Source organism: Rhincodon typus, chromosome 15 (genome assembly GCF_021869965.1).
Source record: "Rhincodon typus isolate 14 chromosome 15, sRhiTyp1.1, whole genome shotgun sequence".
Taxonomy (NCBI): domain Eukaryota; kingdom Metazoa; phylum Chordata; class Chondrichthyes; order Orectolobiformes; family Rhincodontidae; genus Rhincodon; species Rhincodon typus.
In genome coordinates, this window is record NC_063346.1 from 59,404,567 (window position 1) to 59,420,844 (window position 16,278).

At 42.2% G+C, this 16,278-nt stretch overlaps 1 protein-coding gene across 1 annotated transcript in view; it reads right to left on the reverse strand.

The window, feature by feature from the left end:
* Positions 1-14,110, reverse strand: part of pnp6 (purine nucleoside phosphorylase 6) — a 59,750-nt gene extending 45,640 nt beyond the window's left edge. The window contains exon 1 of the mRNA XM_048606109.1: positions 13,988-14,110. Coding sequence (XP_048462066.1) covers positions 13,988-14,007 — 20 coding nt within the window. The 5' untranslated portion in view covers positions 14,008-14,110. The remainder of the gene's footprint in view (positions 1-13,987) is intronic.
* Between the last annotated feature and the right edge of the window lie 2,168 nt (positions 14,111-16,278).

A 16,278-nucleotide genomic window follows, 5' to 3' on the forward strand; every position in this document is an offset into this window, starting at 1 on the left:
CAGATCTACGGGCACTGTTTTAAAACTAGGGTTCAGCTTTTTACGAGGGAGATGAGAAGAATATTTTTCTCTCAGAGGGTTGTGTGTTGGAGAGAGTTTGGAACTCCCTGCCTCGGAAGGTGGTGGAAGTGAGGTCATTAAATATTTTTAAGGCAGAGGCAGATAAATTTTTGTAAGGCTGGGGAATCAAGGGTAATTGGGGGTTGTTTGGAAATACAAACAAATCATGTATGACCTTATCGAACGACAGAAAACAGGCTCATGGGGTCAGATGGTCTATTTTTGCTTCCATTTTGAACGTTCAAACAAAGGCTTTAATCTCAGAGCGAATGAAATTCTGGAAAGAGCCGGATTCAATTAAAGTCCTGACTATTGGTGAAATAATTGTTGATTTTATCAATGATCTCTACAGATCAGTAAGAAATGTGAATATAGGATTTAAGGATTGAAGTGTTGATCAGAGACTGTAGAGTTTTGGATCTGCTGATGGGTCTTTGTCAAATTTATTCCAGAGAATATGATTTCACAGAATAGGCTTGAGGGCCTGAATTCCTTCCTCTCATTCCTGTTTGACTGTCAACTGTATTAAGCTCATAATTAGTACAGCTTGGCAGAGAATGAAAAAAGCATGTTTGCATTAATTGAATGAGTGAGCTTTAAAATAATAATCATGGGGTTTCAACAATTTAATCTCCTGCATTCCAGATTCATGTTTCCTCTTTATAATGCCACCCAAACCCTTCGATTGCTTTACTGCCCTGTCAGTAACTTTCCTGCACATCCTTGTTGTTTTGTTTACAGAGCAGAAACATCGCAGGTCTCACACACACCGTGTGTCGACATCAGCAATGTAACTGTGTGCGCACAAAGGGGGATTTCCCCAAGATTAAACTTGAAACGGTGCAGAAACGAATAGCAAGGATGTTGTCAGGGTTGGAGGGTTTGAGTTCATAGAATCTTAGAATCCCTACAGGGTAGAAACCGGCCATTCGGCCCAACAAGTCCACACCGACTCTCTGAAGAGCATCCCACAGTGATTCACATCTCCCACCCTTTTCCCTGTTACCCTGTATTTCCCATGGCCACTCCACCTAATCTACACATCCCTGGACACTACAGGCAATTTAGCACGGCCAATCCACCTAACGTGCACATCTTTGGACTGTGGGAGGAAACCAGAGCACCCGGAGGAAACCCATGCAGACACGCGGAGAATGTGCAAACTCCACAAAGACAGTCACCTGAGCATGGAATTGAACCTGGGTCCCTGGCGCTGTGAGGCAGCAGTGCTAACCACTCTGAGTTATAGGGAGAGGCTGAATAGGTAGGTGCTATTTTCCCTGATGTTGAAGGCTGAGGGGTGACCTTAGATGGCATAGGTTTAAGATGAGAGGGGAAAGATTTAAAAAGGACCCGATGGGCAACCTTTTCACACAGAAGGCGGCGCATGTCTGGAACAAGTTGCCAGAGGAGGTGGTGGGGGCTGGTATAATTACAACATTTAAAAGGCATCTGGATTGGTATATCAATAGGAAGGGTATAGAGGGATATGGGCCAAATGCTGGCAAATGGGACTAGGTCAGATTGGGATTATAGTCAGCACAGATGAGTTGGGCTGAAGGGTATGTTTCCGTGCTGCATGACTCTAAAAGAAGACCTCACTCTAGAAAAAGCCATTTGTTTGGAAACAGAAGCTGAAGAAACTAATCCTCAGAAGAAGGGCAAAGCCCTTGTCCAGGATCTCAATGGAATCTATTCATTTCCTTAAGAGCAAGACAGTAAAATAAATCCCCAAAACAAAGAAGGTACAGATGGGAAGACAACCACGAGAGGTTGGAAATTCTCTGCCAATGCCATGGTGACAAGACCAAAGTTACCTGCATTCATTGTACCAGATGACAGCACACCATGTAGGACAGAGTCTTCTGAATGGCCAGCGACATGGTGATGTGATTGTGAGCAAAGCAGGTATGGGGTCTCAGAGAGTATGTGTGCAAGAGTGTCGGCCTCTCCGATTATCCACTAGGTTCCCTCAGCCTTTTTAATGAAAGCAAGGGTGGCTGAGCTGATTGTGGTACAGGAAGCCATTCAAGTCAGGGCAGCAAGAAGGAATAAGTAACAGTAATTGTTGTGAGGGAGACTGACAACAAAGAGTGAGAACCCAGCTGCTGTGTTGCCTGCCCAGTGCCAGGGTTTGAGATATCTAAAAAGGGCTAGATAGGAACATGCGGTGGGAGGGGAAGATCCAGTGGTCGTGGTCCATGTAAGAACCAACGACACAGATAGTACTAGCAAAGAGGTTCTGCCTACAGAGTATGAGGAGCTAGGTCACAGAGTCATAGAGTTATACAGCATGGAAACAGACCCTCCTGTCCAACTCGTCAACATAATTATTTAAAAAGCAGAACCTCAAAGGCTAAAATCTCTGAGACATGTGCAAATTGGGACAGAGTACATAAAATTACAGGGATGAATACAAGACTTAAAGACTGGCGTGGGAGAAGTGAGTTCCACTTCATGGGCCACTTGTAGCAGTAATGGGAAAGTGGGGGTGAAAGCATTGGGGTGGTCTACACCTTAACTGTGTATTCTTGCAAACTGCATAAAGAGAGAAATAGCAAGGGGTTTAAACTCAGTAGTGGCGAGCAAGGGATCAAATGTGGAAAGATATGGAATAACAAAGAGTAGAGACAATGCAAGAGAGGAATATAGTAATACAGGAAAACCTAGGGATATACCAACAATCAAATCAAGATGTTACAAAGGTAACAAAAAGACAACACTAAAGGCTCTGTATTTGAATGCACAGAGCATTCAATACAAAGTAAACATATTGATATCACCCATTGAAGTAAATAAATAAAATTTTGCAGCTATTATAGAGACATGGCTACAGGATGACCAGGATTAAGTTCTGAATATTGAGGGGCATTTGACATTCAAGAAGCTAGGTAAAGAGACAGGTAGCATTGTTCATCGAGGATGGCATTTGTACAAGAATTAGAGGTGTCCTTAGTTCCAGTGATTAGGGTGTAAAATTGGTTTAGGTGGAGATGAGGAGCAGGAGGGGAAAGAAGAGTGGATTGGTCTACAGTAATCACAATGTTGGACAAAGTATACAAGAAGAAATATTGGATGCTTGTGATAAAGAGACAGCAATAATCACGGGTGACTTTAAACAGAAAAAAATCACATTGGCAGTAGTAGCCTGGATGAGGAGTTTATAGAATGCTTCTGAGATAGTTTCTTAGAGCAGCACATTGTGGCAGTGACCAGGGAGCAAGTTATATTAGACTTGAGATTGTGTAACGTTAAAGGATAATTAATGACCTCCAGAATAAAGGCAAGTCTAGGCAGCATTGACCCCAGTATGATTGAATTTTACATCTAGTTTGAAAAGAGAAGGGGCTAATACCGGTATTCTAAAGCTAAATAAGGAAAACTATATGGGCATGAAAACTGAGCTACCTGATATGAATTGGCTCATGAGGCTGGTGATCGATCAATACAGATAGTTATTACAATCAATAAGAGAATGTTCCAAAGTATACCGAATAAGTATATTCCTACTGTAAAGAAAAATCCCAAAGGGAGGACTCATCATCCCTAATTCACTACAGAGATTAGGGAAAGCATAAAACTCCTGGAGAAAACCCATAAGAATGTAAGAACTAGGAGCAGGATGAGGCAATCCCGTTTCTCGGGTCTGCTCCGCTATTTGATACGATTATGGCTGATCAAATCTTGGCCTCAACTCCACTCTCCTATCCGCTCTCTCTCACCCTTTAACTTATTACTAATTAAAAATCTGTGTATCTCCTCCTTAAATTTATTCAATGTCCCAGTGTCCACCTCACTCCGGGGTAGTGAATTCCACTGATTCACAGCTCTTTGACAGAAATAATTCCTTCTCACCTCTGTTTTTGAATCTGCCAAACTTTAGCCTAAAACCATGACCTCTCATTCTAGATTGCACTAGAAGGGGAAACATCCTCTCTCCATCTAGATATGTGAAGCTCAGAGGCAGGTCAGATGATTGGTCAGAATATATGAACATATGAAGAAAAGGTTAATCAGGAGGAAGGAATTGGAGTTTCAGAGGACGCTTGCCAGGACGTGAAAATTAATAACAAGAGTTTTCTACAGGAATTTTAAAAATTAAAGAGCGAGTTTTAATGTATCTTAAAAGAGATTATCGATGAGCTAGGAACGCAGTGGTGTTAATTTTCCAAAACTCCCTAGGTTACTTGACACAGTCAACAGTTATGATAATATGCACTAATTACACAATGCCTTGTCTCCTGCTGATATAACTGACAAAGAAGAAGGGAAACCAAGAAGAGGAGAAGCAGGGGCCTGGAACATATTAATTTGATGTATGAATCCATTGATGAATATCACGTGACAGATTCATTTCAATGCAACATCAATAACACTGGCAATCTGCAAACAACAGCAAATGCACTGTCTAAAGCAACTATTGGTGGGGTTACATAATGTGAAGATAATTTTCATGAAGAAATTGAGTTGACACAATGAACAACTTGTTGGAATAAATTCAAACAAGTTAATCAGAAACAGATGCAAGTCCAGAAGACATCAAAATTCATCAATAGTGCTCAGAGGGTTGGCCAAAGTTTGCTATAATGATGAAAACCTCCTTTTAACACAGAAAACAACTTAATTGTTGTTGATGAAATCTTGAGAGCTTAGTTATTACAATCTAAGAATAACTAAGAACTGGTTATCAGTTCTTCACTCAGAGAAGGGATCTTAGAGATGCTACATTGAGGTCACTTGGGCAGCATCAAATCTAGGGAAGGGGTTCAATCATGAATGTGGCTCCCTGGAATTTCAAAGGACATTGAAGAAATGATTGAATTTCCAACTGGCAAATTTGTGCAGTTCACCAACGAGAGCAGAATGGGTGAGTCGTTTGAAGCCTAAAAACAGGCATAGATCAGTTGGACTGAGTGGCCTATTTCTATGCTGTAAATTCTGTGTAATTCTACGTAAAAGTAGTAAAAGCACTTTCAAATTCATAAACATCAGCTATGAAAGTAAATAAAATGAGGTCAAAGACGGGGAAGAGAGGATAAGGGATGTGCATTTAGAACTCAGATACTCACTACCATGCGTTTAGTCGGTGGTCACTCTCACTCACATTCATTGTGAGGTGTGAATAACTGCAGCTGCTCTCTCCCAAACAACAAAAAAACTACTAGCTCTTCTCATGTCTCTCTCCACTCCTGCACCTACCACAAACCCCTTCAGCAAGAGACTTTGGAGATATCGTTGAGGTGAAAAGATCTAATTGGTCAGGACAAGTCTGCGGTTTGACAGGCAGTTGAAGCTTATGGCTAGGAACAGATATTATACAGGAATATGTGAATTCGTAAAATGCTTTCTCTCTACTGGCCAGTTTCTAAGTTGTCTCTTCCCCTTTCAAAAAATCTAAACCTTGTTCCCAGATTTTTTATTTTGTCTTGAGAACAATGTTGATTTTGCACATACTTAATATGAGACCTGCATTCTGATTAAGTCATGCATTTATAACACTCACTCAGGCATTCCCTCTGAATCACACTGGGCAATCTGTGACACTGGACCCTATTCAGACATCATGGTACATCTTGGCTTTAACCCAACCCCGCACTGAACTGACTGTCCAACAAAACTTTCTCATCAGCACAACCTCCATTTGTGGGAACACCTTCAATCTAGTAAAACCAAAATGCAGAGCCATACAATTAAGCAAACTTTTGACACTGACAGGCATGTTAGCTCTCGCCCACAAACTTATTCAAAGAGGTAAATTTTAAGGAGTATCTCCCAAGAGGAATGGGAAGTAGAGAGGCGGAGAGATTTCTAGACAAAATTCCAGAGCCTAGGGCTGAGGGAGCTGAAGGCATGCTACCAATGGAGGAGTGATTAAAATCAGGAAAGCAATAGGCGAAAGATTATGGAGCTCTGATATCCGGGAGGATTGCAAAATCGTTAGAGAGGAATGAAACTATGGAAGGATTTAAAAGAATAGTCAAACAGTGGGCAGAATATAGAGCAGACCATTCACTGTAACTCATTCCTGCTGCTCTCTATGTACCACACATCCTTTTCACCGATGACTGCAGTAATAACCTTCATACACTTACTTGAAAATGGCAGTAAAATTTTGCCCTTCCATTAACAGAAGAAACAGTATTTCCCAATTTATCATAACAAAACCTCACACAATATCGAAGTTTACAACGGTCTTCATAAACCACAAAGCTATAAGAAAGATTCTCTGCAGTTTGTGAAAATGAACAGTAAATTCACTCTAAATGGTGACACTGGAGTCCATTGACTATCTAGTTGAATAGGTGCACCTTGAATTGACTGTTTCAGTTTGGTGACTCTGAGGGGATACTTGGAGCAGCAAGTTGAAATCCGCTGAAGGATTGAGGTGGAGACAGGATGGTATACAGAAACATAACAAAAAGAGCAGAACTGGCTACATTTTCAACACCTTCTGCCTCCAGAGGGATTAGATGCCCAGATGAAGGAGGCTAGACATGTACTCAGCACCAACAGTGCATGCAGAAAAGCAATGTGTCCAACCAGGAACAAAGAGTCACTAGCTTCACATCACAGAAGAGATTTTTAGAAAGGAAGCAATGTCAGAACAGCAGAAGGCCATTCAACTTCTCACATTTGTCCAAAGATTTAATCAGAAATAGCTATATCAGAAATCCACCTTGCTCTGTAACTTTTAATATTCTTGCATATGGGAGAAATCTGTTTCAATTTCAATCTCAGTTTGGAAAATTACTTTGTGGGGAGGATATCCACTACCTTCCGTGTGAAAATATGTTTCCTGACTTCAACACTTGTATGGCCTAAAGACTTGGTAAGATTGTCAGATTGGCAAACTCTCAACTGGAGTGGTTGAGTCAGTCTGCTTGGGCTCAGCTTTCCCAGAATTATCTCACCTCTTCCCAAATATATGGAGCCTGTCTGTTAAGCTACCTCACCCATATCATAAACAAACACTAAAGAACCGCAGTTGTTGGAACAAAAACAGAAATTGCTGGAAAAAAATCAGCAGCTCTGACAGTATCTGTGAAAAGAAAGCAGAGTTAACGTTTCAGGAAAGCAGACTTAACATTTCTTGAGAACTGATGGCAGCTAAGAAAAGGTTGGTATGTATACTAGAGAAGAGGTGGGCACAGAGGGGAAGCATATACGATAGGTGGAGATGAAGCCCAGAGAGAGAGAGAAACAGTTGGGCAGGCAAACGAATGGGTAAAGGTCAGCCTGGGAGAATGAATAGCTGCTAATTGGGACCATTAATGGCTGACAATAGGTTGTTTGTGTTAGCAGCCAATGTGATGACAAGGCCTGGTGCATGGGAGTTGGGGTAAGGAGATGGGAGAAGGTGCTTAAGCCCTAAAATTATTGATCTCAATACTGAGTCCTGAAGACTGCAGGGTCCCCAAGTGGAAAATGAGGTTCAGTTCTTCCAGCCTGCGCTGAGCTTCACTGGAACACTGCAGCAAGCCGGAGGCAGAGATGTTGGCCAGGGAACATGGAGGTTGGTTGAAGTGGCAGGCAACTGGAAGCTCAGGGCCATTTTGTGGACAGAGCACAGGTGTCCTGAGAAGCGATCACCCAGTCTGCGTATCATCTCCCAATGTAGAGGAGGCCACAATGTGAACAGCGAATGCAGTAGACTAGATTGAGTGAAGTGCAGGTAAAGTGCTGCTTCACCTGGAAGGTATGTTTAGGCCTTGGATAGTCAGGAGGGAGGAAGTAAATGGGCAGGTATTACACCTTCTGCTATTGGAGGGGAAGGTGTCATGGGGCCGTGGGGAGGGGTTAGGAGTGGACCAGGGTGTCCTGGAGAAATCGGTCCCTGTGGAAGGCTGACAAGGGAGGGGACGGGAATGTGTGTCTGGTGGGGTGGCATCCCGTTGGAGGTGGTGGAAATGACGGCTAATGATCCTCTGGATGGGGATGCTGGTGGGGTGGTAAGAGAGGACAAGGGGATCCCTGTCGCCGTTGTGGGACAGAAGAAATGAGATGAGGGCTGAAGTACGGGAGATGGGTCAGACATGCTGAGGTCCCTGTCAATCAGGGTGATGGGGGACCCTCAGTTGAGGAAGAAAATGGACATTTCAGGGGTTCCCTTGTCAGTGGATATTGGTGGCTAGCTTATCCCCAGAAATAGAAAGGCAGATGGTGAGGAAGGGAAGGGGGGAGTCAGAAATGGACCAGGCGAAGGTGAGAGCGAGGTGGAAATTGAAATGAAATTGAAATAAAATTGATAAACGTTTCCAATTCCGGATGAGAGACAGACAGAAGCAGCATGGATGATGTCATTGATATAATGGAGAAAGAGTTGTGGGTTGGGGCTAGAGTTGGTACAAGAAACGTTCCACATACCCCACAAAGGGATAGGCATAACTGGAGACCATGGCCACACCTCTGACTTGAAGAAAGTGGGAGGAGTTAAAAGAGAAGTTGTTCAGAGTGAGGACGAGCTTGGCCAAGCAGAGAAGGCCGGTGGTGGACGGGGACGGTTCAGGCCATTTTTCCAGGAAAAAGCGGAGAGCCCTGAGACCACCCTGTGGGGGATGGATGTGTAAAGGGATTGCACATCCATGGTAATGAGGAAGCAGCTCGAGCTTGCTTGGGGACGCCACAGCCTTCAGGACTCAATATCGAGTTCAATAATTTTAGGGCCTGAGTGCCTTCTTCCATGTCCTTACCCCAAGCCCCAAACACCAGATCTTGGCATCATAGGAGCTGCTACCACAAACAACCCGTTGTCAACCAGTAATGCTACCCATTAGCAGCTATTCATTCTCCCAGGCTGACCTTTACCCAGCCCTTTGACTGCCCAACTATTTCTCTCTCTCTCTTGCCACCTATCGTTTACTCAACCACCCCGTCTGCCTCCTTCAGCATTAATACCAAACTTTTCCTCGCTATAACCAGTTCTGAAAAAGGGTCACCAGACCTAAAATGTCATCTCTGATTTCTCTTCATAGTTGCTGCCAGATCTGCTGAGTTTTTCCAGCAATTTCCATTTTTGTTTCCCACCTATTTCATGATGTCCAGAATATCATCATTTCTCGGTGATCTCCTCAGATAGGCAGAAAAAGGAGCTTTTTTTTTCCTCAGGATATGCTGACATTTATGAAGTGGGGTACCTCAGTTAGACAATAAGGAGCAATGGTCATGACACTATGTGAATCCCACTTGATGTTCTCAGGGTAACTAGGGATAGGCAATAAACATTGTCCACACATAAATACATTGCAACAACCTTTACAATAAACAACTCAGTTATAGTTGATTCTAAAGGCAAAACCAAAGCACTAAGAGATCAATTTTCCAGTCATTTTCTAGAAAAGATTGAACTCAAATGACAATCATAGATAGTGATTCATATTAGACATGGTAAAACTATTTATAAACAAAAGACAGAATGTTAAAATATTGCAAGAAAGAAATCTTAACAAAGCCCCAGTTCGCAATGAACTGCCTCTCCGGATCTTTAAGGTAGCTGCTGATGAACTGGTTCCAATATTGATCACTCTCTTTTGTAATGAAAGATGTATAACAGATATTATTATCATTTTTGGAACTTAGATTGTTTCTAAAAAAAAGAGAGGCCAGTGAATTTTGGTTACTGTTGTGAAGGTATTTTTGTAAGGTCAGCAAGATGTTGTCAAATTTGAAAGGGTGCAGAAAAGATTTACAAAGATGTTGCCAGAATTGGAGGGTTTGAGCTACAGGAAGACGTTGAATAGGCAGGGGCTATTTTCTCTGGAGTGTCAGAGACTGAGGGATGACCTTGCAGGGATTTATAAAATCATGAGGGGCATAGATAGGATGAATAGCCAAGGTCTTTTCCCCAGGGTAGGAGAGTCCAAAGCTAGAGGGCATGAGTTTAAGATGAGGGGGGGCTGGGGGGAGATTTAAAAGGGACCTAAGGTGCAACCTTTTCACTCAGAGGGTGGTGTATGTGTGGAATGAGCTGCCAGAGGAAGTGGTGGAGGTTGGTACAATTACAACATTTAAAAGGCATCGGGATGGGTATGTGAATAGGAAGGGTTCAGAGGGATATGGGCCAAATGCTGGCAAATGGTACTAGATGAATTTAGGATATCTGGTTGGCACAGACAAGTTGGACTGAAGGATCTGTTTCCTTGCCATACATCTCTATGACCCTATGACTCTAATGCATTATGAATCTAACAGTGCTCAGAAAGCATGTGACTAAACACCCATTTATACTGTTGGGATTGTGATAGATTGGGTAAACACAGTTAAGGCAATCAGCTTTGTTTCCAGCTCAGTTCAGAAGAATCAAGAGTTGAATTCAGAAGCAAGCTTTTTTCCTGTTTAGTTCAGAAAATACCAGAGTTCAGAAGCAAGTTTTAGTTTATTTCAGAGCAGGATTTTTTTCAGGATAGTTCAAGGGAAGCCAAGCACCTCAGCAAACATCCAAATATTCACAACACATTGATTGAAGAAATTTCTCCTGATCTCATACTAATATGATTCACTCCTTAGCCTGAAACTGTGCTCCCCTTGTTCACGATTTCCGAGTCAGATAAACAACCTCACAATGTCTACCCTGTCATGAACCTTCAGGTTCTTGACTGTTTCGATGAAATTTATTCTAATTTTTCAAACTTCCAGAGGAATTGGCTCGATTTACTCAGTCTCCCATCATAGGACAATCCCCATATCCTGGGGATCACTCTAGCAAACCTGCACTGTACCATCTCCAAGGCAATAAGTAACACAGGAACACAGTAGGCCATTCAGCCCCTCAAAACTGTTCATCTACACATTGAAATCATAGCTATCTAGGGCCTAACTCCATATACCTGCCTTTGGCCCATATCCCTTAATACCTTTGCTAAGCAAAAAAATCTATTTCAGATTTAAAATTAACAACTGATCTAAGCATCAACTGCCATTTGTAGAAAAGAGTTCCAAACTTCTCCTACCCTTTGTGCGTAGAAGTGCTCCCTAACATCTCTCCCTACTTTTCGGCAGGTCCATGAAGTCTCTTACCAATTTTTTAGGTGCACCATAGGAAGCATCCTGTCCGATGCATCATGGCTTGGCATGGCAACTGGTCTGCCCAGGACCCATAAGAAACTAGAGAGATTTGTGAATACAGCCCAGTCTATTAGGCAAGCCAAACTTCCATCCATTGACTCCATCTATTCTTCCCACTGCCTTGGGAAGGCAGCCAATATAATCAAAGACCCCTCCCACCCTGTTTTAATTTCTTCCAACCTCTTCCATCGGGCCAAAAGCTTAAACACAAGTACTAACAGATTCAAGAACAGCTTCTTCCCTGCTGTTATTAGACTTCTGAATGGCCTCTCAAATTTTAAGCTTAATGTTGATCTCGCGGTCTGTGCTCCTTCTCTGCAGCCGTAACATTGTATTCCTTGCTCTGTTCTATTGCCCTAATGCACATTGTACAGTATGATCTGCCTGTACTAAACGCAAAACAGAACTTTTCACTGTATCTAGGTGCATGTGACAACAATAAATCAAATCAAATTTAGGCTATGCCCCCTAATTCTAGAATCTCCAATCAGTGAAAGTGGTTTATCTTTATCTATCCTGTCTTTTCTGGTCAATATCTTAAAGACTTTGATCAGATCATCCTTTTAATTTTTAGAGAAAATGGTCCCAATTTGTAAAATCTCTCCACATAACTTGACCCCTGAAGTCCAGGTAACATTCCTGTAAACCTACATAGTACTCCCTCCAAGGCTGATCTATCCTCCCTAAGGTGTGGTGCCCAGATCTGCTAACAGTACTCCATGTGGTGTCTAACCAGAGTTTTGTATAACTAAAGCATAACTTTATACTTCTTATACTCCAGTCCTCTAGATATAAAGGCCAGTATTCCATTAGCTTTCTTGATTTTAGATATTTTCTGCTTGTGACATTTTAAGGGTCCATGCATCTGAACCCCGAGTCTTTGGATATTCATTGTATTTAACTTCACACCATCTAGAAAACACCCTGATCTATCATTTTTATTTGGTCCAAAATGGATACCCTCACACTTGTTTACATTGAAATCTATCTGCCACAGTTTTGTCCATTCACCTAGTCTATCAATATCCTTCTGAAATTATAATTATACAATAAAGGCCAATATGATATTTGCCTTCCCCATTGTTGGCTGCACTTGCATGCCAATTTCCTTTGTTACTTGTATGAGTACAACCTCTGAACATCAATATTTACAAGTTTCATATTTTTAAAAATTTCTTCTGCTTTATGATTCTTATGATCAAATTGAGTAATCCCTCAGTTCCTCAAATTAACTTCATCTGCTAATTTGCTGCCCATTTGTTTAACTGTCTATTTATTTACAGCTTCTGCATTCCATTCAGAGGTTTCACTGCCATCAAGCTCTGTATTTTCAGCAAATTAAGGTGCATCACCCTCAGTTTCTTCATGAGTCATTAATTTAGATCATAAATAGCTGAGGCCTCACCACTGATCCTTGCCACATTGCCTGCCAACTGAAAGTGCCCCAAATATCCCTGTTCCCTGTTTGTTAACCGATCTGTAGTAATATATTACTCAATATTTCGAGAAACGTTATCTTGCAAATTAACCTCTGGTGTCATACCCTATTGAATGTGTTTTGGAAGTCTAAGCATGCAACATCTACTGACTCCCCTTTATTTACCTGACTTCCTATATACTCAAAAATCAAATAAATTCGTCAAACACAATTTCCCTTTCAGAAAATCATGCTGACTTTGTCATGTCCTATTATAATTTTCTAAGTGCCTTGTTAAGACTTCTTTAATGATAGATTCCAGTGTTTTCTGACTGGGCTAAAGCTCTGTTTTCTCCTTTCCTCTTTCCTTGAATAAGCATATAAGGGGGAAAGGAATAGAAGGATGTGGGATCCACTGAGGTTAAGGGCAGACCAAGGCTTGTGTAAAAAACAAACAGCTGTATTGACCAATTGGGCTGAATGGCCTATTTCAATGCTGCACAATATATGCAAAAAAAAGGTGAAACAGAATAAATCCAGAAATCTCCAGCATTTGTCTCCTGAATTTTGGGGGTACCTGGTGTTGAGTTAATTGCACCCAAGCTTGCAGAAATAATGACATAGAGGTGATGCCACTGGACTAATAATGGAGATGCCAGGCTAGTGGTCTGGGAACATGGAACATGGGTTCAAATTCCACCACTGCATCTGTAATCTCACTTTTGTCTCAATAATGGTGACTATGAAACTAATTCTGATTGCTGTAACTCCAATAGAGAAGGATATATGACCATTCCTGGTCTGACTGACATATGACTCCAACTGTCCTCTGAAATGGCCCAGCAAACCACCCAGTTCAAGGGTAATTGGGGATGGGCAACAAATGCCAGCAACACCGGGATCCCAAAAAAGAATAGAAAGTGGAGCTGAGCTCTGGGCTTGAGTTCCCGGCTTCCAGAGAATCAGTGATTGGAGCCAAATGTTGGGTATTGGAGAAAGTGCCCCTGCAATCACAGAGACTGAGGTTGCTAAACAACAAAGGCCCCAGGAGTCATTACTTTATTTGTACAAGACAACGAGGGAGTTAGTTTGTAGAAGTGACTGCCTCGTTAATCTGTTAAAAAAAACCGATTAACATTCGGATTTGGATCCGGATCAATCGCAATGCAAGGGAAAACACTTGGCAGCGGTGTAGGTACGCGTACACACACACACACACACACACACACACCACCCCCCCCCCACACACACACACACACACACACACAGAGACAGGGAGAGAGAGAGAGAGACACAGCTCCTCCTGGTTTCAAGGACGCACAGGCAGGAGCATCGCGCGCCGTCTCCATGGGGATCGCGCAGTGAAATTGACACAGATGTTAGTTACTACCTGAGCAGTGGGTGGGGAGCAAGCGTTTGGATACGGGGTGTGGGAGAGACCCTCCTTACCTGCAACCTTTCTCAGCCATGGTACAGCGCAGCTCCAAGCAGAATGCACACCTCCAAACTGGGTTCCGCCCTCCAGCCCTCCCACCTTCTAGGAATTAAGCAGCCTGGGCTGACGTCTGGTGTGTGGGGGATGGGTCAGGCACACAATAGCAGGATCTCATTCAGTTTTCCTGTGGGCTATGTGATTGGAATCGGGGATAACAGCATCCCGGCTTTCCTCCGGGGAAAACAGTCCGAACGTAACGCCATCTTTCATCGTTTTGCTGGACTACAATGAAATCAGAAATCATTTCTTGTTCTGTCGAGTACATCACGGACCCCAGCCGCAAACTGTGAACTGCCCTGCACGTTTTGAGTGGAAGGTTCATTAGTGCCTCTTCATTTTTATAGGAAACGGCACAAACGCCACTGACCTGAAATAACAGATGTGGAAAAAAAATGTAAACCGGCAACTCAGCAGTATAAGAACAGGCAATACGGCAAATACAGAACAGGTCTGACAGCACCTCTGGAGAGAGAGAGAGAACACGCCTGTGGGCATTTAGTGGGTGGCAGCCAGAGTGGGCAACACAATAGGCAGTTCGAGGTCGTCATCCAGCTGGCAGCGCAATGGCAGAAGCAGAATGGGCACAACTGCGAGGGTAATACCAGCTGAGGCCGGGGAGAGCAACGAGAGCATGATTCTCAGTGGGCCATATGGCCTGTTCCTGTTTCTCACAGCCTGTGTTGAGAGTATGTCTCCTATGGTCTTCCTGCCCCCCCAGTCCTCTCCTCTACCCTCTAGATGGCAGGGGCTCTGACTCTCCTGTGGAAGATGCTGCTGCTCATCGTCACTGAGCCCAAACTCCAAGAGTCTTGCTCCCATTGTCAGCTGCTGCCTTTCTTGCGTTCAATGGTATGCACTACTTTTATATTTCACTACTCTTACGGTAAAGGTCAACATTCCATTTGCCTTGCCAATTACTTGTGCTACCTGCACAATAACATTATATTTCAAGCACAAGGACACCCTGAAAACTCTGTTTTGCAGCATTCTGCACTCTCACTCCATTTCAGAAATATTCCGCTTCTCTATTCTTCCTGCCAAAGTGGACAACCTCACATTTCCCACTCCTTCCGCCAAATTTTTGGTCGTCCTTTTATACCCTTTGTAACTCTTTCTTGATTCTGTGTCTCCTCTTCACGGCTATTGAGATTTGAATCATCAGCAACCTTGGCTGCTATATGGTCAGTCCCTCCATCCAGGTCATTGATGTAGATGGTAAATTGTTGAGGTCTGAGCACTGACCACTCTGGTACTTCAGCAGTTAGTTTTACAACCTGAAAAAAAGCATTTATTTCAACTCCCTGTTTGCTGATTGTTAGCCAATCCCTGCTATTATATCACACACTCTATCAACTATTGAGTAGGAAATTTGGAAGATTGCAACCAATGCATCCATTATCTTTGTAGTCACTTCTTCTCCCAGTCCTGTGCACTTTCAGACTTCAGTCCCTTTAGTTTTCTGGTACATTTCCTGTAGTGCTAATGATTGTTTTAAGTTTTGTGTCTTCCGTTTAACCCCTTTTTTATTATTCGTGGGACATATTTTCTGTCTTCTGTTGTGAAGATAGACGAAGTACTTGTTCAAAGTCTCTACTATTTCCTTGTTTCACATTATTAATTGGCCAGTCTGACCTCTTAAGAGACTAATATTTACTTTAGCTATTTTCTTCCTTCTTATATACTTGTAAATGCTTTATTGTCTTTTAAAATATATTTCCTGTTAGTTTTCCTTTCCAACCCAATTTCTCCTGCTTTATTGTATTTTTCATCAGCCTTAGTTGGTTTCTAAAATGTTTCCAATTTCCTGGGCTACCAAGAATCTTTGCAGAGATTTCTCTCAGTTTGAAACCAAAATTTTCTTAACTTGCTTAGTGAACCACACATAGTTCATCCTTGACAGTTTTCTCTTTAATGTTATTTATCTTTGTTGAGAGTCATGAGATACATCCATGAACGTCTGCAACTAATCCTCTACCATGTGCCCTTTTAACCTATTTATTCAGCCTGCTTTAGCTAATTCTGTCTTCATATCCTTATAATTGCTTTTATTTAATTTTAAGATTCTAGTTTTGGACTCACATTTCTCATCCTCAAATGCAATTTGATCAAATCCAATTTCATCATGTTATGTGCATTCTTGCTGAGAAAATATTTAACTGTGAGGTCAATAATTAATCCTATCTCTGTTTTCAAAATTACTAGGTCTAAAATAGCTTGCTTGCTGGTTGCTATGAGAATGTATCAT